General features: G+C 42.3%; 1 protein-coding gene across 1 annotated transcript in view; it reads left to right on the forward strand.

Moving 5' to 3' along the window:
- The window catches only part of LOC134354869 (cytochrome P450 2J2-like), a 27,505-nt gene extending 3,616 nt beyond the window's left edge, over positions 1-23,889 (forward strand). Inside the window, exons 2-6 of the mRNA XM_063064285.1 lie at positions 2,455-2,631; positions 5,212-5,347; positions 16,228-16,412; positions 21,480-21,621; positions 23,179-23,889. Of these exons, the coding sequence (XP_062920355.1) occupies positions 2,455-2,631; positions 5,212-5,347; positions 16,228-16,412; positions 21,480-21,621; positions 23,179-23,354 (816 nt within the window). The 3' untranslated portion in view covers positions 23,355-23,889. The remainder of the gene's footprint in view (positions 1-2,454; positions 2,632-5,211; positions 5,348-16,227; positions 16,413-21,479; positions 21,622-23,178) is intronic.
- Positions 23,890-26,671: the final 2,782 nt, after the last annotated feature.

The following is a 26,671-nucleotide window of genomic DNA, read 5'->3' on the forward strand; positions in this document are numbered from 1 at the left end:
TTACCACCCTCATGGTCCTGCTTTTCAACTTCCTACCAAGCTCTCTATACTCACGTGGAAGTGAGATGTATTCACAGGAAATGCCTGATTTCACACTGGTTGCAAGAGCAGGTAACATTGAATGGTAGGTTTTGAAATACCTACAAATCGGGTGGACACACCAGTATTCGATTGGTAAATGATTGGACCAATTGGCATAGGTTCTGGTTTGCTTATAGTTTTTCTTCTGCCACTTGTGAGTGAACACTGGATATTTGGTGATAATAATGGTAAATACTGCATGAGATTTAGTGACTCCATGAATATTTGTTTTATCAGAATAACATATTTACATTAGTAAAACTATGCTATTTAAGTTTATTGATGAAATATTTTTAAATTGTGCTTACTCTTCTTGACATGTTCAGAACGTCAGATACACCAGCAAAGAAAGTAAAACATTCAAACGATGAGAGAGGCAGCAGAGATTTTCAAGAGTGGTAGAGTGAAGGATTTGGCATAATTAAAAATGGTGATAAAGCACATGAATATGCCACAAGACTCATCCTTTTCCTTTAAGAATTTCATAATTATTGTTAGCAATTCAGTAATCAATGATTATCTCTGCTGAAAATTACCTTGGTTTGCAAGAGAACTTTCTAGATTAGATTAGTGCCAACACAGTCTCTGAAAGGGTTGCCACCCCTAAAGATTTATACAGGACAACATTGTGTTCAGTGTATCTTGTTGATGACAATCAGGGTGTCTTCATGAGCTGATCCCATTTGTCTGCATTTGACTCATATTTCTTGAAGTCTTTCCTATCCACATACCTGTCCAACTGTCTTTTAATCATTGTAATTATACCTGCATACATCACATCATTGGCTGCTCATTCTATATAACCCCCACCTTGCCTCTCAAACCATTAAAACAGTCGACATTTCGGGCCAAGACCCTTCCTCAGGACTGGAGAAAAAAGATGAGGTTCGAGCAAGAAGGTGGCGTGGTGGGGGAGGGGGCATGTAGCGGGGGAGGATGGAAGAAGAGGAAGAAATACAAGGTCGTAGGTGATAGATGAAACTTGGACAGAAGGAGGGGAACTCTTTCACCAATCAACAATCAACTTCCCAGCTCTTTATTTCACCCCTCCCCTGCTTCTGGTAAACATAAAATACAAATAGATACATGTTTACTAATGTTCTTAAGGTGTATTTGCCAGGTCCAGGTGGAGGTCAAAATAGATCTATTAATTGCCAAGTAATTCGAATGGATCAGGCAAAAAAATAGTGACAAATGAAAAACATACATTCATTTCACACCTGAAATAAATAGAACAGAAGATCTTCTAAATTATAAAAGCCTTACATGAATGGAAGTGCAGACAGATGCACAGAGATTATTAGAATCTTATGTATAGGTAAAGAAAGGAATCCAGCAGCCTACTGAAATGCTGGATTTTACTTATGAATAATTAGTCACAAGTATGTGTAAGTAATGGATGTCCAGACCCTATACCCCTCCACTGTCCATCAGGAGGACTTCAAATAATACAATGTTTATTTCAAAGCATCCTACTTCAGCAGGGAAATATTGACCGTGAAGCAAAGAATGTAGTGTAGATTTATGATGACGATAGCTGAGTTCCAAGGTTTAAAACATAAGGAGAGATTAGGCTCAGTGGCCAGTTTATCAGATACAGGATTAGAACCCAGTGTTGTCTTCTGCTGCTGTAGCCTATCAACTTCAAGATTCAACATGGTTATTTGAGTTACTGCTGCCTTCCTGTCAGCTTGAAACAGTTGGACATTCTCCTCTGACCTCTCTGATTAACAAGTTGTTTTTACCTACAGAATTGCCACTCACTGAGTGATTTTTGTTTTGATTTTTGCACCATTCTCTGTAAATTCTAGAGACTGTTGTGTGTTAAAATCCCAGGCAATCAGCAGTTTCTGAGATACTCAAACCACCCTGTTTGGCACCAACAATCATTCCACGGTTAAAGTCACTTAGATCATATTTTTTCCGCATTCTGATGTTTGGTCTGCACAACAACTGAATCTCTCGATCATGTACGCATGCTTTTGTGAATTGAGTTGGTGCCACATGATTGGCTGATTAAATATTTGTATTAATGAGCAGGTGTATATCTGCATCTAATAGTGTGGCCGCCTAGTCTATGTTGTATTTATCAAAGTTTTCACATAATAAAGAAATTGTCAGGGGCATGGGAGAAACAATATCTGCTGTTCGGGGAGCTTTTTGGTTGGAAGAATAATTTAAAAGTTTGATCTTGAAAAAATGAAGTTAGGAAACACTTCAAAGTGAAAAGTGTAGTGAAAGTGTAAAACTCTCTTGTGATGCTGGGTCAGGTAAGCTCTGCTCACTTTGGATGAAATAAGATTTGTTTGCTGCTTAAATCAGTCAAGGCTATAAGGTTGTCCTAATCTTTTCATTTAATGTTCCTTTCTACAGCTATATAATTCATTTCCAAAATTAGTGAGACATCTGCCAGGCCCACATAATGATCTATTTGCCTCAATGAAAAGTTTAGAGGACCTTTTCCAAAAGAACATCAAGCAGCACCAGGAGAGTTTGAACCCAACAGAACAAAGGGATTTCATTGACTGCTTCCTTTTACAAATGCAAAAGGTGAAGTTTTATGTAAACTTAAATTTTGAGATAGGAGGAATAGAAAGGGTGAATATTGTTTAAAGAGAGTGAGTAAAGGACACTATTACAGAGGAATTCTGGGTGTTCTCAGATAGGCCACGTAGCTTGTCAGTGAGTAGTTAAGAAGGCATTTATAATTCCTATTTTTGTGGCAAAGGTGCTGAAGTACAGAAATTAAGAAGTCTTGCTAGAACTGTACAGGATGTTGGTAAAATCATGCTTGACATACCCTTTATTATGTACGGATATGCTTACATCAACATAGTTTTAAGAAGTTGAACTGGGTGCATCTCTGGGTGGAAATAAATCTGTTATGTGGAAAGGTTGAAGTACTGATGAGACTTCAGGAGAATAAATATGGGGCATCATTTCAGAATAAGTGTCACCTATTTAAGATTGAGGTGAGGTGGATTTTCTGCTCTGTGAATCAGGAATATTTAGAACATTCACAGCCAAGGCAGCCTAATATTAGATTGATAAGGCAGTTGAGGATCATGTGGAATTGGCAGAGCTGGACTATTAGATCAGCCTAGTTTGTAGCCAGTGTCTGGAGGGTTCATAGGACCGACTCCTATTGCTCTGTTCTCATGCCCCTATTTCCAACTTTCTTGATTCTGTTATAAAATTTTTGTTGACCTTTATCAGGACTCTCATCCTAACCAGGACGATCACAAAGAGTATATCTATGGCATTGTTTCAGAAATGCGAAAATTAAAAAAAAATCCAGATGCTAGAAAGCTGAAGAAAAATCTCAGAAGGCGGGAACCTCTCAGCAGGTCAGGCGGTATTTGTAGAAAGAGAAACTGTTAACATTTCAGCCAAAGATCAATCATCAGGGTTACGTGGTATTTTGGATTGCGGGGTGTAGATATGTCTCTATCATAAGAGGTATGAGGTGCTCCTTCCCTCTGCCAGCCTGCAGCTCACCTTTGGGCATGGTGAAACATCTGCTTAGCTCCACAATCAGGGTCACGTGAGGCCATGGGACCAAGTGATGGATGGTCGTATGAGCAGCTGGTGCGTATATCAAGTCTCAGTTATAGGATTACTGACACCAGGCAAATAATCTCTGAAGAGTATTGGTAATGGCTGGGGTCACGTTTCTTGTAAAGACGCTGTCCAGAAGGCAATGGCAAACCATTTCTGTAGAATATGCCAAGAAGAATAATGGTCACAGACTATGATCGCCCACGTCATACAACATGGCACATAATAATGATAATGACAAGGAATTAAAAATAATGACATGACCAATTCTGATAAAGGTCATAGAACTGAGAATTTTATAGTGTTTCTGTTTTGACATATTCTGAGTACTTCCAACATTTTTGGATTTGTTTTAGAAGCATGTCTTGCAGTGGTGTCTGGCAAAGCTATTTCCCATGGTAGGGGATTCTAGGACAAGAGGGCATGACTCCAGGATTGAAGGATGTCCTTTTAGAACTGAGATGTGGAGAAATTACTTTAGTCAGAGGGTGCTAAATCTGTGGAATTTGTTGCCATGAGCGGCTGTGGAGGCCAAGTCATTGAGTGTATTTAAGGCAGAGATAGACAGGTTCTTGATTAGCCAGAGCATCAAAGAGTATGGGGAGAAGGCAGAGGAGTGGGGATGACTGGAAGAGTTGGATCAGCCCATGATTGAATGGTGGAGCAGATTCAATGGGCTGAATGGCCTACTTCTACTCCTATATCTTATGGTTTATGGTCTAAGCAAAGGGAAAGTTATCACCTTCTAGTTGTCCTTAAATATTTTGATTTCCTATTGTCCTTTAAAACAGACATACAAGGCTTTCTTTCACAATAAAACTCCCAGTGTGAATCTTTGTTCAAAGGTGCTAAAGATTGAGGTTGTGGAATAGGGAGCAGTAAGTTTAAAAGTACTGATACATCAGATTTTGGAAGCAAAAATCCTCAAAGCATTCTGAGAATTTTAAAGTCGCTTATTTTTCTGATATTAATCGCACAATGTCCCTTAACTTCCTGAAAACCTAATTTTGAGTTAGTTGTGAAATATTCACATTCCCTTGCATCAAAATGCAGAGAATTTCTGTTTGTTAATAAATCTACTCACAACTAACAAATACTTTGGTTTAACTCCACTACTCTTCAGATTTACTATGTTTTCTGTTAAAACAAGCTTAGAATGAGTCCTAGTTAATCCACCTATTTACTCCAAGACACCAATTCTAGAACCATATTGACCCAGCAAACTTCCTATTACCAGAGCAGGCATCGGTTAAGCTAGTGGCAAACTGATCCAAACACCTTATTAGTCTGCAAGCAGGCACTGGATTCCACTCAAATCAAAAGAATGAGTGGAGCTGTGACTTTGCACCCTTGTTGATCATTGAGAGAACAGACACACAGGGTGGGTTTGCCATCTTTGCTCAAACAACCAGCAGTTTATTATAGCCAGCTGTAATCACCCACTCTCATTAACTCCTGGTACAACAGGCTCAGTGGGTGAGGTTGCGCCATGTAACCAGGAAAGCTAAAGCTGAAACTCATTACATATCACTTAAATCTGTTGTCACTTTAATATATTTCTTGCTGTTTAAGGCTGCTCCTAACTCTAGTTTTGATGACCAAAATCTGCTGTATACATCATTGGATCTTTTCTTTGCTGGATCTGAGACGACAGCTACCACATTACTTTGGGCACTGCTGTACATGGCAGGGTATCCAGACATTCAAGGTGAGTAACTCAGGAGAAATTTAGGAAGTTCTCGATTTCTGCCTATGATTTTTGAATTTCTGTGATTATACTTAATGAAGCTATGGTCTTCCCAGTGCAACCTAGTCTACATTGGTGAAACCCGACGTGGATTTGGGGGGACCACTTGACCGAGCACCTTCACTCCACCGGCAACAGGGAGGATTTCCCATTGTCCATCCATTTTAATTCCACTCCCCATTCCCATTCCAACACACTGGTCCAGGGCCTCCTTTCCTGCCATGATGAGGCCACTCTGAGGTTGGAGTAGTAACACCATTTGGATAGCCACCAACCCTTCGGTATAAACATTGATTTCTCCCCCCTCCTCCTCTTCCATTCCCAATCCTAGCTCCCCTCTTACTCCTCTTCTTCTCACCTGCCCATCACCTCCCCCTGGTGCCCGTCCTCCTTCCACTTCTCCCATGGGATCTGTTCTCGTATCAGATTCCTCCTTCTTCAACCCTTCAGCCATTCTGTCTCTCACGTCCAGGCTTCTCATTTGATCTGTCCTCCCTCTCCACCTACCTTCCCCTCAGCTGGATTTACCTATCATCTGCCCCACCAAAATTATACCTGCATACCCTTGTCCCACCAACATTATATCTGCAGACCTCTGCCTACTGAAATCATATTTGTATACCTCACCTCTGTTTTATCTCTTCCCCCCAACCCAGTTTAATCTCTTCCTACCTACATATGTGACACTTTACACACTCTGGATCTTTTCAACGGCTTCAAGTTCCCTGGCTCTGATCATCTTATTTTCACAATGGATGTCTCGATTCTATACACCCCCACCCCTCATCAGGAGGGCCTCAAAGCTCTCTGACAACAGACCTAACTTATTGCCTCCTCCATCTGACAAAAACGGTCCTCTCTCAATAATTTCTCCTTTGGCTCCTCCCACTTCCTTCAAACCAAAGGTATAGCCATGAGCGTTCGTATGGGTCCCAGCTATGACCGCCTGTTTGTCCGCGACACGGAACAGTACGAGGGGTGATTGATAAGTTAGTGGCCTGAGGCAGAAGGAGTCAATTTTAGAAAACCTAGCACATTTATTTTCAACATAGTCCCCTCCTACATTTACACACTTAGTCCAGCAGTTGTGGAGCATACAGATCCCTTGAAGAAGTCGGCGTCTTGGACCTCCAGAAAGTGGTCCACAGCAGGGGTGATTGATAAGTTCGTGGCCTAAGGTAGAAGGAGATGAGTTATACAGCTCTCCTTACATGCACGTGCAGTTCCACTCTCTGAGTGATAATGCAGAAAGTTTGAAGTTAATAACTCATCCCCTTCTAACTTAGGGCACAAACTTATCAATCACCCCTGCTGTGGACCACTATCTGGAGGTCCAAGATGCCGACTTCTACAAAGAAGGGATCCATATGCTCCAGGACCACTGGACTAAGTGTGTAAATGTAGGAGGGGATTATGTTGAAAAATAGATGTGCTTGGTTTTCTAAAATTGACTCCTTCTATCATGGGCCACGAACTTATCAATCACCCCTCGTATGTTCCAGACCTACACCAATATCACTGCCCAACTTTTCCTATGCTGGATCAATGACTGCATTGGGGCTGCTTCCTGCACCATGCTGAGCTTGTCAACTTCATCAACTTTGCCTCCAACTTCCACCCTGCCTTCAAATTTACCTGGTTCATTTCTGACATTTTTCTTCCCCTTCTCGATCTCTCTGTCTCTGTCTCAGGAAACAGTTTATCTACTGATGTCTTTTATAAATCCACTGATTCTCACAGCTTACTGAACTACTTTATACTTTATTGTCGCCAAACAGTTGATACTAGAACGTACAATTATCACAGCGATATTTGATTCTGCGCTTCCTGCTCCCTGGATTACAAATTGATAGTAAATATTAAAAATTTAAATTATAAATCATAATTAGAAAATAGAAGAATGGAAAGTAAGGTAGTGCAAAAAAACCGAGAGGCAGGTTTGGATATTTGGAGGGTACGGCCTCGATCCGGGTCATGATCCATTCAGTAGTCTTATCACAGTTGGAAAGAAGCTGTTCCCAAATCTGGCCATACTATACCTCTTCCCACCATGTCACTTGTAAAAATGCCATCCACTTCTCTCAGTCCAATTACCACTGCATCTGCTCTTAGCTCACGATAAGGTTTTTCATTCCAGAACTAATTAAATGTCCTCCTTCTTCAAAGAAAGGGGCTTTCTTTCCTTCACCAAAAATGCTGCTCTCACCCACGTCTCTTCTATTTTGCGCATATCTGCCATACCACCAGGGATAGGGTCCTCACCTACCACCCCACTAGCTTCTCTGCCCAGCACATAATTCTCCGTAACCTCTGCCATCTCCAATGAGATTCCACCACCAAGCACATCTTTGCTCTCCCCCAACTTTCTACTTCCCACAGGGATTGTTCCATACGTGACTCCCTTGTCCATTTGTCCCTCCACACTGATCTCCTTCATAGTACTTACCTTTGCAAGTGGACAAGTGCCACACCTGCCCCTACACCTCCTTCCTCATTACCATTGAGGGTCCCAAACAGTCCTTCCAGGTGAAGTGATATTTCACCTGTGAGTCTGTTGTGGTCATCTGCTGTATCCGGTGTTCCCAATGTGGCTGCCTCTACATCGGTGGGATCCAACATAGATTGGGAGACCGCTTCGCCCAGCACCTGTGCTTCATCCGCCTGAAAAAGCAGGATCTCTCAGTGGCAACCCATTTCAGTTCACCTTCCCATTCCTATTCTGACATGTCAGTCCATGGCCTTCTCTTCTGCCACGATGAGCCCACACTCAGATTGGAGGAGCAACTCCTTTTAGCCAGACGGTGATGAACCTGTGGAATTTTTTTCCCATGGGCAGCTGTGAAAGCCAATTCTTTATGTATATTTAAGGCAGAGGTTGATAGATTCTTGATTAGTCAGGGCATGAAGAGATACGGGGAGGAGGCAGGAGATTTGGCTGAGAGGAAAATTGGATCAACCATGATGAAATGGCAGAGCAGACTCGATGGGCCAAATAGCCTAATTCTGCTCCTATATCTTATCGTCTTATGGTCTTCTAGTCTGTCTTGGTAGCCTCCAACCTGATGGTGTGAATTTCCAGGAATTGCACCCACCCTCTCCTTCACCATTCCCCACTCCTGTTTCTCTCTCTCACCTTTTCTTCTTACCTGGCAGTCACCTCCCTCTGGTGCTCCTCCCCCTTCCCTTTCTTCCGTGGTCTTCTGTCCTCTCCTATCCGATTACCCCTTCTCTAGCGCTTTATCTCTTACACCAATCAACTTCGCAGCTCTTTACTTTGCCCACTCCCCACTGCCAGTTTCACCTATAACCTACCACCTTGTGCTTCTACCTCCCCCACTTGCTCTGACTTCTCATCTCTTTTTTGCAGTCCTGACGAAGGGTCTCGGCCCAATCATCAACTGTTCACTCTTTTCCGCTGATACTGCCTGGCCTGTGTGTGTTGCTTGGATTTCCAGTATCAGCAGATTTTCTTGCATTTTTGGTTTCCGTATCACCTTCGAGCTTGTACTCCTTCTCCTCACCCCACTGCTTTCCTTTCCAGTTCTGTTGAAGTGCCTCAGCCCCAAAACAGCAGCTCTTTATTCCCCCCCATAAATGCTGCCTGACCTGCTGAGTTCCTTGAGTATTTTGTGTGTGTTACTATGATCTTGCCTGATTTTAAATTGGTGAACAGTGATGATTTGTACCAAGATACCATATGTACTAACGTATTGGTGCTGTGAGATATTGATACTTAGAATGATCTAAGAAACATAATTTGGAAAATTAACACTAAAGAAAAATGTTATGAAGAATGCCTGCAATCACCGTTTTTTTGACTTTGTCATGTTAGGCAAAGATCGCAAGATCTTACATCTACGGACTCCAGAGCCTGCCGGCCCCGATGCTAGCAGGCATGAACTTTCAATTGCGGTTTCTGCCATTGATCTCGGCGGCTCCAACACCTCAGGACATATTCAAAACCCGGACTCCAGCAACGACCATGGACACATTCGAAGTGATTACGCAACCACCAACTGCAACTCCAGCCTTGAACTCCAGGCCGGGTCTTCATGTGCTGCTGTTGTGACTCCCGTCTCCCCTTCCCCCACCACCACTCCGCAGCCCCGTCTTCCTCAGATCCCACCGTCAACTCCTGAGCCCTCAGAGGCTCCATCTTCCTCTCTCCCCAACCCTCTCCTCTCCACTGACACCCCCAGCCTCCCCCCTCCCCCCTCTGATCCCAGCTCTCATCCGTGCCGGGTCTTTACCATCCCCTCCGACCTTCAACTGTCGGAGGCAGAGTGCTCTGTCCTCAGTAAGGGCCTCACGTTTGTCCCCCTTCGCCCACACCTCAGCGAGTTCCGTGTTCGCCATGATGCGGAACTTTTCTTCCGCCGTCTCCGTCTCCGAGCCTACTTCTTCGGCAAGGACTCTTCCACCCCCACCGATGACCCCTTCTCCCGTCTTCAACCCTCCTCTTCTTCATGGACACCCCGCTCTGGTCTTCTGCCTGCTCTGGATCTCTTTATTGCCAACTGCCGACGGGACATCAACCGTCTCGACTTCACCGCACCTTGTCCCCATTCCAAACTCACTCCTTCGGAACGCTCTGCTCTCCACTCCCTCTGCACTAATCCTAACATTATTATTAAACCCGCTGATAAAGGGGGTGCTGTTGTAGTCTGGCGTACTGACCTCTACCTTGCCGAGGCACAGCGACAACTCGCGGGTACCTCCTCTTATTTACCCCTCGATCGTGACCCCACTAAGGAGCACCAGGCCATTGTCTCCCACACTATCAACGACTTTATCCGCTCAGGGGATCTCCCATCCACTGCTACCAACCTTATAGTTCCCACACCCCGCACTTCCCGTTTCTACCTCCTACCCAAGATCCACAAACCTGCCTGTCCTGGCTGACCTATTGTCTCAGCTTGCTCCTGCCCCACCGAACTCGTTTCTGCATACCTCGACACTGTTTTATCACCCCTTGTTCAATCCCTTCCGACCCATGTTCGTGACACTTCTCACGCTCTTAAACTTTTCGATGATTTTAAGTTCCCTGGCCCCCACCGCTTTATTTTCACCATGGATGTCCAGTCCTTATATACTTCCATCCCCCATCAGGAAGGTCTCAAAGCTCTACGCTTCTTTTTGGATTCCAGACCTAATCAGTTCCCCTCTACCACCACTCTGCTCCGTCTAGCGGAATTAGTCCTTACTCTTAATAATTTCTCCTTTTGCTCCTCCCATTTCCTCCAAACTAACGGTGTAGCTATGGACACCCGTATGGGTCCTAGCTCTGCCTGCCTTTTTGTTGGGTTTGTGGAACAGTCTATGTTCCGTGCCTATTCTGGTATATGTCCCCCACTTTTCCTTCGCTACATCGACGACTGCATTGGCGCTGCTTCCTGCACGCATGCAGAACTCGTTGACTTTATTAACTTTGCCTCCAACTTTCACCCTGCCCTCAAGTTTACCTGGTCCATTTCCGACACCTCCCTCCCCTTTCTAGATCTTTCTGTCTCTGTCTCTGGAGACAGCTTATCCACTGATGTCTACTATAAGCCTACTGACTCTCACAGCTATCTTGACTATTCCTCTTCTCACCCTGTCTCTTGCAAAAACGCCATCCCCTTCTCGCAATTCCTCCGTCTCCGCCGCATCTGCTCTCAGGATGAGGCTTTTCATTCTAGGACGAGGGAGATGTCTTCATTTTTTAAACAAAGGGGCTTCCCTTCCTCCACTATCAACTCTGCTCTTAAACGCATCTCCCCCATTTCACGTACATCTGCTCTCACTCCATCCTCCCACCACCCCACTAGGAATAGGGTTCCCCTGGTCCTCACCTACCACCCCACTAGCCTCCAGGTCCAACATATTATTCTCCGTAACTTCCACCACCTCCAACGGGATCCCACCTCTAAGCACATCTTTCCCTCCCCCCCCTCTGCATTCCGCAGGGATCGCTCCCTACACAACTCCCTTGTCCATTCGTCCCCCCCATCCCTCCCCACTGATCTCCCTCCTGGCACTTATCCGTGTAAGCGGAACAAGTGCTACACATGCCCTTACACTTCCTCCCTTACCACCATTCAGGGCCCCAAACAGTCCTTCCAGGTGAGGCATCACTTCACCTGTGAGTCGACTGGGGTGATATACTGCGTCCGGTGCTCCCGATGTGGCCTTTTATATATTGGTGAGACCCGACGCAGACTGGGAGACCACTTTGCTGAACATCTACGCTCTGTCCGCCAGAGAAAGCAGGATCTCCCAGTGGCCACACATTTTAATTCCACATCCCATTCCCATTCTGACATGTCTATCCACGGCCTCCTCTACTGTAAAGATGAAGCCACACTCAGGTTGGAGGAACAACACCTTATATCCGTCTGGGTAGCCTCCAACCTGATGGCATGAACATTGACTTCTCTAACTTCCGCTAGGCCCCACCTCCCCCTCGTACCCCATCTGTTACTCATTTTTTTGCACACATTCTTTCTCTCACTCTCCTTTTTCTCCCTCTGTCCCTCTGAATATACCTCTTGCCCATCCTCTGGGTTAACGCCCCCGTCCCGTCTTTCTTCCCGGACCTCCTGTCCCATGATCCTCTCGTATCCCCTTTTGCCTATCACCTGTCCAGCTCTCGGCTCTATCCCTCCCCCTCCTGTCTTCTCCTATCATTTTCCATCTCCCCCTCCCCCTCCAGCTTTCAAATCCCTTACTCACTCTTCCTTCAGTTAGTCCTGACGAAGGGTCTCGGCCTGAAACGTCGACTGCGCCTCTTCCTATAGATGCTGCTTGGCCTGCTGCGTTCACCAGCAACTTTGATGTGTGTTGCTTGAAGAATGACCCATTGTTTCAATACTTTTGAGAATAATGAGTGGCCAGATCAATTTGATAGCTATTGTAGTTTCTATTTTGATAATCCTAGCCATCTCATTTATACCATGGATATCCAAACTTTCCATATATCCACATGTCCACCTCCCACCAGAACAGACTGCTGACCCTTCACTTCCTGAATGGAGGCAAAACTGGTCCTTATCCTCCATCATTGCCATTCTCCTGTACCTCATCTTTGTTACACATTGAACAACTCCTCACTGTCTCCAAATAAAGGCTGTTGCAATGCAAATCTGTGTAGTTCATGAATATAGTTACCGTTTTGGTGGATTACAAGTTTGTATTTGCTAGCATCTTCCAACCCATCAGTCTTAGCATTCAATGAATCCATTATCTCCTTCATAATGCTTCCACTATCCTTTTTACCTTTCTTTTCAAAATTATAATTGTGCCTCACCCTTCATGATATCCCAGTTCACTTCTCAATCCTTCCTGCTCACAATGCATTCACTTCCCACAGTACCTTAATATCCTATTCATTTTATCTCCTTGTTTCCAGCCATTCAGATCTTTTACAAGTGAAATTTTCATTTTCTTACACTGCACTTGCCAGCGTTATTGTATATATTTTCTATTTAAATGGCTGTGGAGCCTCATTCATTGGGTATATTTAAAGCAGAGGTTGATAGAAACCATAAGACTATAAAATATAGGAGGAGAATTAGGCCATTTGGCCCATCGAGTCTGTTCCGTCATTTCATCATGGCTGATCCAATTTTCCTCTCAGCGTCAATCTCCTGCCTTCTCTCCATATCTCTTCATGCCCTGACCAATCGGGAATCTATCAGCCTCTGCCTTAAATATATATAAAGAGTTGACCACAAGTGCTACAGATTCACCACTTTCTGGCTGAAAGAATTCCTCCTCATCTCCATTCTAAAAGGACGCCCCTCTATCCTGAGCCTATGTCCTCTGGCCCTAGACTCTCCCACCATAGGAAACATACTCTCTACATCCACTCTTCACCATTCGAAGGGTTTCAATGAGGTCACCCCCTCAATCTTCTGAATTCCAGTGAATACAGCCCTAGAGCCATCAAACATTCTTCATACGACAAGCTATTCAATCCTGGAATCATTTTCGTGGAGCTCCTTTGAACCCTCTCCAGTTTCAACACATCCTTTCTAACATAAGGGGCCCAAAACTGCTCACAGAATTCCAAATGAGGTCTCATCAGTGGTTTTATATTCTAGACTCTTGAAATGAATGCAAACATCCCATTTGCCTTCCTCACCACAGTCTCAACCTGCAAATTAACCTTTAGATAATCCTGCACAAGGATTCCCAAATTCCTTTGCACCTCAGTTTTTTGTATTTTCTCTCCATTCAGAAAGTAGTCAACCTTCTCATTTCTTCTACCAAAGTGCATGACCATACACTTCCCGACACTGTATTCCATCTGCCATTTTTTTGCCCATTCTCCTAATCTGTCTAAGTCCTTCTGTACCTCTCTACTTCACAAAACAACCTACCCTTTCTCTTATCTTCATATCACCTGCAAACTTTGCAACAAAGCCATCAATTCCACCATCTAAATCATTGAATTTACCGTAAAAAGAATCGGTCCCAACACAGAACCCTGTGGACCACCACCAGTCACCGTCAGACAACCAGATAAGGCTTCCTTTATTCCCACTCTTTACCACCTGTCAATCAGTCCCTGCCTTATCCATGCTAGAATATTTCCTGTAATAAAGTTCTTGATAAGTAAGGATGTTGAAGGTTGTAGAAGGAAGGCAGGAGAATTGGTTTGAAAGGAAATTATAGATCAGCCATGATGAAATGGTGGAGTAGACTTGAATGGTCTAATTGTGCTCCTGTGTTTTATATTCTTTTGGCCTAAAACACATTACCATTAACAAGGTGCTTATGTAGAACTTAACACAATAGCCATTTATGTAGCTGTTGTTAAGGTTTCACAAATCCTAGCCCATGGAAAACTAAGTAATGGCCTAGAAATTCTGCTGCATTGGATAAGGATCCATGACTGTGTACTCTGTGGTGAGCTCTGCATGCTTTATCTAAATGTTTTCTGTTGTAAAATTGTCCTGTGCACAAGTCCTTGTGTGCAACTTAACTAGTCTTACAAGCTTAATGCAAGAATATTTGTCTGCTCACTTTCTTTTCAAAATGAGTGAAGCAGGTAGGTATTGGGACAAGGGAGGGAAGAATAGGGAAATTTTCCGGGGAGGAATAGTAAAGTGAAGTTTGTGGTGTCAGACAAGCTAAGCCTATTTTTTAAAGATTAGCTTCATTTGATATATATATAAACATCAAAACATTCCCTGAAATGTGTCATTTACACCAACAAACATCACAGCACGAGAACGTGGTAGGGGAAGCCTGCAAGTTTTGCCATTTCCTGGCAGCTACATATCATGTCCACAACCTACTAACCCTAATCTTTGGAATGTGGGAGGAAACTGAAGCACCTGGAAGAAACCCACATGGTCATGGGGAAAACATACAAGCAGCAGGAATTGAACCTGAATTGCTGGTTCACCACACTACGGTGGTGTCCAAAGAGAATTGGTTGTCCTAGATCAGAATGGGCAAGTGTGTGAAGACAGGTGGAGGGGGAGGATTGGAGGAAACGAGAAGAGATGAGATGGTGAGGTTTATGAGATTGTGATTTGTTGGATGTAGGAGTTGGAAGCTTAGAGGTAGTTTTTATCTTAAAGGTACCTACATACAGCTGGTTCCCATGGTTTGGTTCCCTGGGCAGGTTTGCTCAACTAGGTCCCTCCTGAGCATTGCCGAAGTAGGCTTCACCTTGGCAATCATTCATGAGTTCTAAACTAAATTCATCAAGTGATAAGCTTTCCTATGAAATTCTACCACATAGAATACAAATATCTTATCCTACACAACTGTGCCTTCAGAATTCAACATACCGTATGAGATCATTTAAACTGTAAGATTCCTGCATGAAAGGTTTGGTGTGGTAGTAGGGCCACATGGCAAGGTAACAGGGCCACTCAGCCCACCACCCCTATGCCAGGTAGATGGGTGTCTCAAATGAGAATGGGCATCTTACTGACATGCTCACACTCTGCAATTGGAAATGATTACCACAGTTGTCTTTAATTACAGATCAATATTTCCTTTTACATGTTGGGAATCCGAGATAAGAATCACAACATGCTGGAGATTTTCAGCAAGTCAGATAACATTTGTGGAAAGGGAAAGTTCATATTTCAGGTTCCCAAGAGCTTTAACGTTGTGACCCACTCTCACAGCTGGAATATTGTACACTTGTTTGCAGTTCTAGTCACCACACCATAGGACGGACTAGAATTGGAGGAAATGCAGAAGAAATTCACCAAGAAGTTGCCTTGGAGCAGAGAAATCTGAGGTGGACGAAAGAGAAACACAAAATCACGAGAAACAGAGATATGGTAGATAGTAAGACATTTTTCCCCATGGCAGAGTAGTTTGAGACCATAGGACAAAGGTTTAAGATGAGGTGTAGGATGTTCAGAGGAAATCTGAGGAAAATTTTCATCAAGAGGATTATTACAATTTGCAACACTGCCTGAGAAGGTGACAAGGGCAAATACATTCACAATATCAAAGAAGCATTTGAACAATTACTTCAATCACTGAAGCTGGTAGGCCATAGACAAAGCACTGATAAAAGGGATTAATATTGATAGGACCTGATGATCAATAGGACCTTGCTGGGCCAAGGCCTTCTTCTTTGCTGTATGGCTCTGAGCACATGACCATCAGATCTCCCTTTTGTAATGTTAACCCTTCTTTCCACTGAGACTACCTAATGGACTGAGCATTGCCTGTCTGTTAAGATACTCTTATATGTTGTTTTTTTTCCCATATCTACTGGAGCATTGCTTGGGGCACAGTGGCATGTTAAAAGCTTAATTCTTATTGTTTGAAAAGTAGCATTGTGATGGTCATCTGGATCCTTCTGTACCCTTTCTCTTTCTTTGCAGAGAAAGTCCATGATGAGATTGTGAGTGTAATTGGCCAGCAAGATCCTGTGATGGATGATCGAATCAATCTTCCTTACACCAATGCAGTTGTTCATGAAATACAGCGAAAAGGCATCTTAGTCCCATTTACTCTTCACAGGGAAACTACTCGAGATACAACAGTGGGAAAATACTTCATACCAAAGGTAATTGAAACACAGGTTTTCAACATGAAATCGTATTGAACGAACACAGAATATAATATAAATAAGATGAAAGACTCAAGAAAGATGATTATAAGAGCTGGGTGCTGTGAGTATTCACAGTTTGAGAGATTTGCTAAAGCTAGGGTGTGTTTTGATATGAATAATTCATTTCTTGAAGCCCTATTGAGGCATTTCCTTCCTTTTTACTATTCTGACAAATACTTGTGTTGTGGATTAAATCTACAAATCTATCAAGATATCACGAGAGCCTCACAGGTAAGAAATACATTCATAATCAGTCCATCTTAATTTATTTGTTTAAACAAATCTCCACTGTTTCCATTGCTCCTGTCAAAATATTTCTTTAATAATTCTCTTTTTTATTTGGCTCCATGCAAACTTTTTGTTATTCACTATGATTAAAAACTGCTTTATGTTTTAGAACTGACTTTTGCTGACTTGAATCTCTCTCCTTGTTCCATTCTCAAAGTCCACTCTTTATCCTTAGTTTTCCTCGGAACATGATGTGAAAAATGGATTAACACCACATATCCTTTCAGGAGTAAAACATATGTGCACACAAACAAACTAGGATGTGATGAAGACCACAAGGACAATTTGCTTGTTATTGCCTTGCATCTTAGAAAAATTGGTTGAGAACAGCCAGAGCTTGCATTTTTCAAGCTACAATGACCTCATCCAGCTCTGCAGCAGAAGAAGCATACTGATGGGTTTCACATTAACACCTTAATTTACAACTTTGGGGAAGCGAAATACTGCTTCTTCCTACTCCCTACATAAACCACTAATTTGCACCATCCACCCCTATACTGACAGCCATAGAAGCATCCTCTCTTGCTCAGCAGGGAGGTTGATTCCAACTTTACAAAACATTGGTTGTACCTTAGCTGGAGCATTACACACAGTTCTGGTCGCCACACTATATGGAAGATGTGACATTGCTGGAGAGGGTGCAGAGGAATTTCACCAGGATGTTCCCCAGGATGGGATGTTTCAGTAATGAGGAGAGATTGCAGAGTCGGTGTCTGTTCTTTCTGGAACAAAGGAGGTTCAGAAGTTACCCGATTGAGATATATAAAATTATGAAGGGTGTAGATAGGGTAGTCTGCAGGAAACTATTCTCCATATCAGTGATAGACATACTTAAGTTCATAAATTTAGGAAGGGTTCACTGATTTAGCAGAGATCTGAGAGGGACTTTTTCACTTAGTGAATGAGTGGGATCTTTTCACTCAATAAATGATGAAAACATTGCCTGAGAGAGTGCAGGAAGTAGAGCAATTTAAGTGCTCACCCAGTCACTTCTAAAATGTCAAGTCAAGTCAAGTCGCTTTTATTGTCATTTCAACCTTAACTGCTGGTACAGTACACAGTAAAAACGAATCAACAATTCTCCAGGACCATGGTGCTACATGAAACAACACAAAACTACACCAGACTATGTGAAACAACACTAAACTACACTAAACTATGTGAAACAACACAAAATCAGGCCTACCCGGGACTACATGAAGTGCAAGACAGTACAATAATTAATAAACAAGACAATAGGCACAGTAAAGGACAAATTACAATATAATAATAAATGATTTAAATGTAAGCAATGTAAACAATGTTTCAGCAGGAATTGAGAAAGAAATGAGCAAAAATTGCAAAGGGAGTGGAGTGGTGTTCAGTTGTGTGTGTGTGTGTGTGTGTATGTGTGTTGGTGTCAAACTAGACTCTGGGAATTGAAGATTCTAATGGCTTGGGGGAAGAAACTGTTACACAGTCTGGTCATGAGAGCCCGAATGCTTCATTACCTTTTACCAGATGGCAGGAGGGAGAAGAGTTTGTATGAGAGGTGCGTGGGGTCCTTCACAATGCTGTTTGCTTCGCGGATGCAGCGTGTGGTGTAAATGTCTGTAATGGCGGGAAGAGAGACCCCGATGATCCCTTCAGCTGACCTCACTATCCACTGCAGGGTCTTGCAATCCGAGACGGTGCAATTTCCGAACCAGGCAGTAATGCAGCCGCTCAGGATGCTCTTGATACATACCCTGTAGAATGTGGTGAGGATGTGGGGTGGAAGATGAACTTTTTTCAGCCTTCGCAGAAAGTAGAGACGCTGCTGGGCTCTCTTGGCTATGGAGCTGGTGTTGAGGGACCAGGTGAGATTCTCCGCCAGGTGAACATCAAGAAATTTCGTGCTCTTAATGATCTCTACGGAGGAGCAGTCAGTGTCAGCGGAGAGTGGTCGCTCGGTGCTCTCCTGAAGCCAACAACCATCTCTTTTGTTTAGTTCACATTCAGATACAGTTAAGTGCTGACAGCATTTAAGAAGCATCTGGATGAGCATTGAATTGTTTGGGCATAGAAGAATATTAGTCATGCTGGAGAATGGGATTAAGGCATAGAAGAAGAATTAGGCCATTCAGCCCACTGAGTCTGCTCCACCATTTCATAAAGGCTGATCCATTTCCCTCTCAACCCCTATTTTCCTGCCTTTTCCCCAGAAGCTTTCACCTCTCACTAATCAAGAACCTATCAATCTCAACCTTAAATGCACTCAGTGACCTGGCCTCCATAGCCACCTGTAGCAACAAATTCCACACGTTCTTCACCCTCTGGCTAAAGAAATTCCACTTTATCTCTGTTCTAAATGGATATCCCTCTAAGTTGAGGCTATGCTCTCTGGTCGTTGATGCTCCCTACAAAGGAAACATCCACTTCATATCCACTCTATCTAGGCCTTTCAGCATTTGATAGGTTTCAATGAGATCCCCTCCCCCTCATTCTTCAAAACTACAGTGAGCACTGGCCCAGAACCTTTAATCACTGCTCATATGATGAGCCGTTCATTCCTGGAATCATTCTCGTGAGCCTCCTCTGAACCTTCTCCAATGTCAATACGTCCTTTCTTAAATAAGGGACCAAAACTGCTCCCAATACTCCATGAGATTTCACCAGTGCCTTATACAGCCCCAGCATTACATCTTTGCTTTTATATTCTAGTCTTCTTGAAATGAATATTAATATTGCATTTGCCTTCCTCACCACCAATTCAACCTACAAATTAACCTTTAGAGAATCCTGTGTGAGTACTGCCCAATCTGTTTGCACCTCACATTTTTGAATTTTCTCCCCGTTTAGAAAATAGTCTAATAGAAAAGTGTTTGCCTGATCAAACACTTCCTAACACTGTATCCATCTGCCACCTCTTTGCCCATTCTCTTAATCTGTCTAAGTCCTTCTCAGCCTCTCTTCTTCCTCAACCCTACATGCCCTTCCACCTGTCTTTGATTCGTCCGCAAACCTGACCACAAAGCCATCAATTTCATCATCTAAATCGTTGACATATTGTAAAATGTAAAAAGAAGCAGCTCAATACATACCCCTTGGAATATCTCTAGTCACTGGCAGCCAATCTGAAAAGGACCCTTTTATTCCCACTCTTTGTCTCCTGCCAATCAGCCAATGCTGTATCCATGCTAGTATTTTTCCTGTGCTCTTATCTTGTTAAGCAGCCTTGGTGCGGCACCTTATCAAAGGCCTTTTGAAAATCCAAGTACGCAACATCCACTGATTTTCCTTTGTCTATCCTGCTTGTTATTTATTCAATGAATTCCAATGGATTTGTCCGACAAGGTTTTCCCTCAAGGAAATCATGCTGACTTTGGCTTATTTTGTCATGTACCTCCAAGTACCCCAAAACCACATCCTTAATAATCAACTTCAACATCTTCCCAACCACTGAGGTCTGGCTAACTTGCCTAAAAGTCCTTTGCAACACACACAAAATACTGGAGGAACTCAGCAGGCCAGGCAGCATCAATGGAAAAGAGTAAACAGCCGACGTTTCAAGCTGAGACCCTTCATCAGTACTGATTTTGTGTGTGTGTTTGGATTTCCAGCATCTGCTGATTTTCTTGTGTCTATAAGTTCCTTTCTTCTGCCTTCCTCACTTCTTGAAAGAGTGTAATGACATTTGCAATTTTCCAGTCCTCTGGAATCATGCCAGAATCTATTGATTCTTGAAAGATCGTCACTAATGCCTCCACAATCTCTTCAGCTACCTCTTTTAGAACCCTTGGGTGTAGTCCATCAGGGTCCAGGTGGCTTCTCTATCTTTATCTTTCACCATCTCCCTAGGGAAAGCAACTGCACTCACTTCTGCCCCTTGATACTGTGAAACTTCCAGCATACTACTAGTGAAGATTGATGCAAAATACAAATTCAGTTCATCTGCCATTTATTGGCTAGCTTACTTTCATAGTTCATCTTCTCTCCACCTCCCCCCCCCACCACCAATGATTTCTTTAGTTGCCTACTGGTTATTTTTTAAAAATTCCCAATCCTTTAACTTTCTGCTAATTTTTACTCTATTATATGCCCTCCTCTTTCGCTTTGACTTCCCTTATCAGCAACAGTTGTGTTATCCTGCCTTTAGAATACTTTCTCTTCTTTGAAGTGCATCTATTCTGTGCCTTCTGAATTGCTCCCAGAAACTCTAGCCATTAAAATTCTGCCATCATCCCTGCAAGTGTCGCTTTCCAGTCAAGTTTGGCCAGCTCCTCTCTCATGCCTCTGTAGAGCTGATACATTTAAATTTAGCTTCTATGTTTCAAATTGCAGGGTAAATTTTATCACAGTTTCCTAATGGTTCCATTATCTTAAGCTCAAGTTCATTTCACAACACCCAATTAATATGGGTGGATGCCCAGAGGTCTTGATGGTCATCGTGGGCCAGATGGCTGTCTATGTCTCCATCTCACCCGGACTCACCCTGGGACTATTCCTGGCTCTTGAGCAGAACAGACTTGTATAGAACTCAACTAGTGAATGTTGTTGATTTGTAGATTTATTTAACTTTTGCAACATGCAGAGGTAATGATGAAACTCAGCAACCATATTAAGATGGTCCCTTGGGCTTCTGTTCAGTTGTATTTTGGTTTTTAATGAGTTGAAGCCCTATATATCTTCTAGCCTTTCCTCACATCCAAGCTTAGATATAGAAGATTGAAACTTTCTATTTCATTTGACATGTATTTCTTGTTTGGTCGTTAGGGCACACAAGTAACTGCAAACCTCTACTCAGTGTTGATGGACAAATCAGAATGGGAAACACCTGAGGAATTTAATCCTGAACACTTCCCGGACAAAAATTGGAAATTTGTGAGAAAAGAAGCATTTTTCCCTTTCTCTGGAGGTAAATGGTTTCATTTATGTCACGGTATATGGCAGAAATTAGTAATTAGTTGAATATTTTAGGAGTGAATGAAAGAAAGAAAGCAGCTTCCTTGTTATTTATTTGGTTCAAGTTACTTGGATTGTACTGTATATCATGTCCATTTCTGTCGACCTGACAGATTAACCTTTTACATGTGGATCCTTCAATAGTTTTGATAGAATGGATACTACCACTTGGAGAATGTTTTAAATCAATCGAGTGAACAGAAGTTCGTAATCTTTGTGAGGAAAGTGGCTACAAACTTTTAGCTTCTTCATAATGCTATTTTGTGCTAATAACACAAATGAAAATCTTCATATTCACCATCATTATTCTGACATTTTTATTTTATCTAGCCAACTATAAAGGCAACTTTCATCTCATTTCTGAATATATTATTTATTTTCTAAGATAAGAGCCTGAAAATATTGAGGGAACAGACTATTTTGAAAAACGATCTAGTGCTTTCCTGGTGTATGTGACAAATAAACTCTTTTTGGGTTTCCCGGTACAGTTATTGATTATAACTGATATTTCAATGACAGACTCTGCCATCTTCATCAGGGATGATACCTGGGCTTGTCTTATCCCGTGGTATTTATGTTGTTTATTAAATAGATTATTTTTGCTTGATCATTTACCAACTTCTTTGGTTTGTTATGATATTATCCAATTGATATTATCCTTCCAGGAAGTGTTCTACATGAATAGTCTTTGGCCTTCTAGGTACCAGGTGGTGTTCCAGAAAGTGGAACCATTTCACTTTCCCCAATACCGTGACTGTAATATGCCTGCCGTGCTGTTCAAACCACATACCTCCTTCCAATACACTCTGGATATGGTCAGATATGAGCTGCCATTATATATGAAGCATTTGATCATGCTTATTTATCTGCGTTGTATTAGTTCCTTCAGGATAATTCTCCCATCCAGACCAAACTATTACCATTGAAAACGTGAAGTTTAGTTTGGCTTAAGAACAACTGCTTTTTTCACTTAAAGCAGTTCAATATATTCACTTTTTTTGAGAAATGGTATTAAAATTAAACTGATGTGGATATCAGAAGATGGATTTGCTTGACATTTTTTTAATGGATACAAATTAAAATGAATGTGTATTAAAAATTAAGTTAAACCAACTTTCTGCACTTGCAGTAAGATACGTCCATTCATATTTTTAAATGGTGTTCATAGTGGAAACCAAGCAAATTATTTCTAGGCTCCATTCCTTTCTAATCTAAGTAATGTATTCTGAGGGAATTGCTGATCCAATTGATTCAAATCCAGACTAAGGTCAGCCAATGAAAGAAACTCTTCTTCATTTGTGAAGATATTTTCTGAATCTTATTCAGGAACCACTGATTGCAAAGATTATACTTCAGCCCCAAAAATTATGTTATGATTGAGCAGATAAAGAGAAGATTGTGCTGGGTATTTATACTCGGGGTGCTTCAATATTTATTCTCAGTGCCGGTGAATAGAAAGATTATTTCACATGCCTGTAATTATATAATGCATATGTCTATTCATTTGCAGGAAAACGCAACTGCATGGAAGAACCACTGGCTAGAATGCAATTGTTCCTTTTCTTCACTTCTTTAATGCAGAAGTTCAAATTTGTTTTTCCTGTGGGTGTCAAGCCAAGTTTTGATGCTGTAATGCATCTATTACGTAGCCCTCAGCCATACAAGATATGCGCAGTTCCACGCTGAACCAAGGGAGCAGTAGTATCTATTGTATGACACAATACCTTGGCTCCTTGGACCAGCTTTCTATCTCTCCTCTTTGCAACTCTGAATCCTCTTTAACTCAAGATCACTAAGAAATCTCCCCTTTAAAATCAATGTTTCAATAAATGTGTTATGCTGTGGAAACATGAGGAAAGGAAGCATTCATTTGTAAAGAAGATCAGAACATTCTCTCGATTTAATACTTCTGAAGTAACTAAGTATTTCTTTCTGGGTCAGCTCTTCCTGCTAATCAAGGCTAAGAACAACCATCTAACTTCTCTTTAGTCTCTCCCCCACATCTTTCCATCCAACAACTGTTCATTGACAGCATCATCTGAAGGCATAAGCCAGTTTTTGCGTAGAAGCCCATGACACATTACAATATCTCTTTCTTTTTAAATCTTTTTATTAAATTAGTACACAAAAGGTAAACCATATAGGCGCTGATACACAGTTGCAATATAACTTTACAAGAAATATTAATACACAAAAAAGTTAGTACAAGCAGTGCAGTTTAGATATAAAATAACCAGGTAATATAATAGTATACTAATTTTCAACAATATCTCTAAATACTCATATCTTCTGTATGTCCTGATGAAAGGTGTTAGTCCATTAACTCTTTATTCCTCTTCATAGAGGCTGCCCGGCCTGCTGAGTTCCTTCAGCATCGTCTGTGTGTTACTCTGGATTTCCAGCATCTGCAGAATCTCTTGTATTTAGTTCTTCCTTCACTACTGTATAAGCAGAAATTTCACAATTTCACAAATCAGTCTTGCTACAAGTTCTTCAGCCAATGCCAATTCCACTTCCTTCTCTAATACTTGTCTGAATTAGACCATTTTTTAAACCTTCGAATAGATTACTTATATGTTCCTAAGCAAAAATACTTACTTCTCCTGTAGAACAATAATATTAAGGCCAACAGAGAAGATTTGAATAACTCACAATTGACCAGAGTCATTACTAGAATCATAAACTAACTTGAAGCCATTAGGAGCTAATCATCTCTACCATGATTCTTGCCCAGAACAGAATCAGGGGAATGTTTTGGGTGTAAACATCTTCAAATGCTTAATTCTTAATCATCCTTACATGCAAATTCAAATTGCATTTGCATCCTCTGAGATTAGTGTAGTGGGTATGTGCTTGCGTAAACTTGGACAGTATTCAGCTCTGGGCAGGTAAGTAGCATGTTATATTCACAATGCACAAACTTGTGGCTATAAAAATCTACAAGAGAAAGTCTCACCACTGTTCTTTGACTTTCAACAAAATCACTACTGTTAAATCCCCAATTATCAAGATACTTGGAAATACAGATTGGATTGGTTAAAACTTAACTGGATTGGTTAACTAAATACTGTGGTTACAAGAATAGGTGAAAGACAGGATATGTTATGATGCATGACTCCCATTTTGGTTCCCTCAAGACACAACTCAGGGGAGCGATAGAAGGCAAAATTAGTGCAGCTCCTCCACCATTAAGACATTTAAAACCATCCCATATATGCAACTCATTTGCTTGTCACCACATCCCCCACTCTTGTACATTTATTCTCTCCACTATCAGCAAATTACATCTTGACTATAATGTACATCATTACAAAATTATTATTCTGACTTACAAGGCTTGTTTGGTAACACTTACCATATCCCTAGCTGCTATCTACCTCAAAAGAGAAAATTAGAGATTTTATAAGAATATCAACACCAAGTAGCTTCCCATCAAGTTTCATGTCATTCTGATTCAGAAAGTTTTTTTATGTTCTTTGGTTCATCAAAATTCTGAACTCCCTACCTGACAGTACAGTTGGTAAACACAAGAAATTCTGCAGATGTGGAAAATCCAAAGCAACATGCACTATGCTGGGAGGAACTCAGTAGGTCAAGCAGCATCAATGGAAATGAACAAACAATCAACATTTTGGGCAGAGACCCTTCTTCAGGACTGGAAAGGAATGAGGAAGATATTGGTTGGGGCAGTTTGTTTCTATAGGTTGAGACAGAAATTGAGAAAGGACAAGGAGATATCAGAAATATATCAAGTGAATTTAAGAGTAGGGTGGAAGCTGAAGACGAAGTTGGTGAACTTGACGAGCTCAGCACGGGCACATGAAGCAGCCCAAAGCAGGTATCAACGTAGTGGAGGAAGAGTTGGGAAATGTTACCAGGGAAGGCATGGAACATTGACTGTTCTACATAGCCAATGAATAAGTGGGCAAAGCTGGGGCCCATGTGGGTGCCCATGGTCACCCCTCAAGTCTAGAGAAAATGGAAGGAGCTGAAGGAGAAATTGTTGAAGGCGAAGACAGTTCTGCCTGATGAAGGAGGGTGGTGATAGAGCGAAACTAGTTGGTCCTTTTATTGACAAAGAAGCAGAAAGTTTTAAGGCCTTCTTGTTGGGGAATAGAAGTGTATAGGGACTGGACACCCGTGGTGAAAATGAGGTGGTCAGGGCAGGAAATTGAAAGTTAGTGAGGAGAGCGCGAGCATGAGAAATGTCATGGATGTTGGTGGGAAGGGACTGAACCAAGGAGGATAGAATGGTGTGAGGTATGAGGACATAAGTTCAGTGGGGCAGGAGCTTGATGAGATCTGTGATGGTCTTGCAGACAGTTTTCTGATGGTTCTGAGTGGAGTCCTCTTCAAGGGGTAGGCATGAGGAGGTGGCTGTGAATTGTTGCCAGGCTTCATCAAGATAGAGTTCAGTGTGCCACACTGCAGTGTAACCCCTTTCACTGCAGGTTTGATGGCAAGGTTAGGACTGGTGTATAGAGAGTGGAGAACAGTGTATTCAGAGGGAGTAAGTTTTGAGGAGGAGAGAGGAGTGCTGAGGTTGAGCCGGCTGATATCTTATTGGCAATTAGAGACTAAAAGATGCAGTGAAGGCAGGGAACCAATGTGGGGAATCCAAGAAGAGGAGGAGCATTGGAGATGGGAGAAGGGATCATCAGTGCGGGGTGGGAAATTCTTGCCGAAGAAGTGGGCTTGGAGGTGGAGGTGATGGAAAAGCAGCTTGGTGTTGGGGGACAAAGTCAAGGCCCTTGCTGAGGTCATCTCAGAGAAGGAAATGGTGAAGACACAGCAGAGATTAGATCTGGCATGAGAATTGGAGGTGTCATAGGAGAAGGGAATTTTGTGGTGTTCAGGGAAGGTAGGGTGGGACGAAGATGGTGGCTCCGAGGACCCAAGAAGTGACCTTGGATCCTGAGGGACCTGGAATTGGAGGGTGGTGGTGGTGGTGGGGGAAGGGGAGACTGGAGGCCCAGCAGCAGCGAGGTAGGTTGAGGCTGGAG

This window comes from Mobula hypostoma, chromosome 12 (assembly GCF_963921235.1).
Source record: "Mobula hypostoma chromosome 12, sMobHyp1.1, whole genome shotgun sequence".
NCBI classification, from domain to species: Eukaryota; Metazoa; Chordata; class Chondrichthyes; order Myliobatiformes; family Myliobatidae; genus Mobula; species Mobula hypostoma.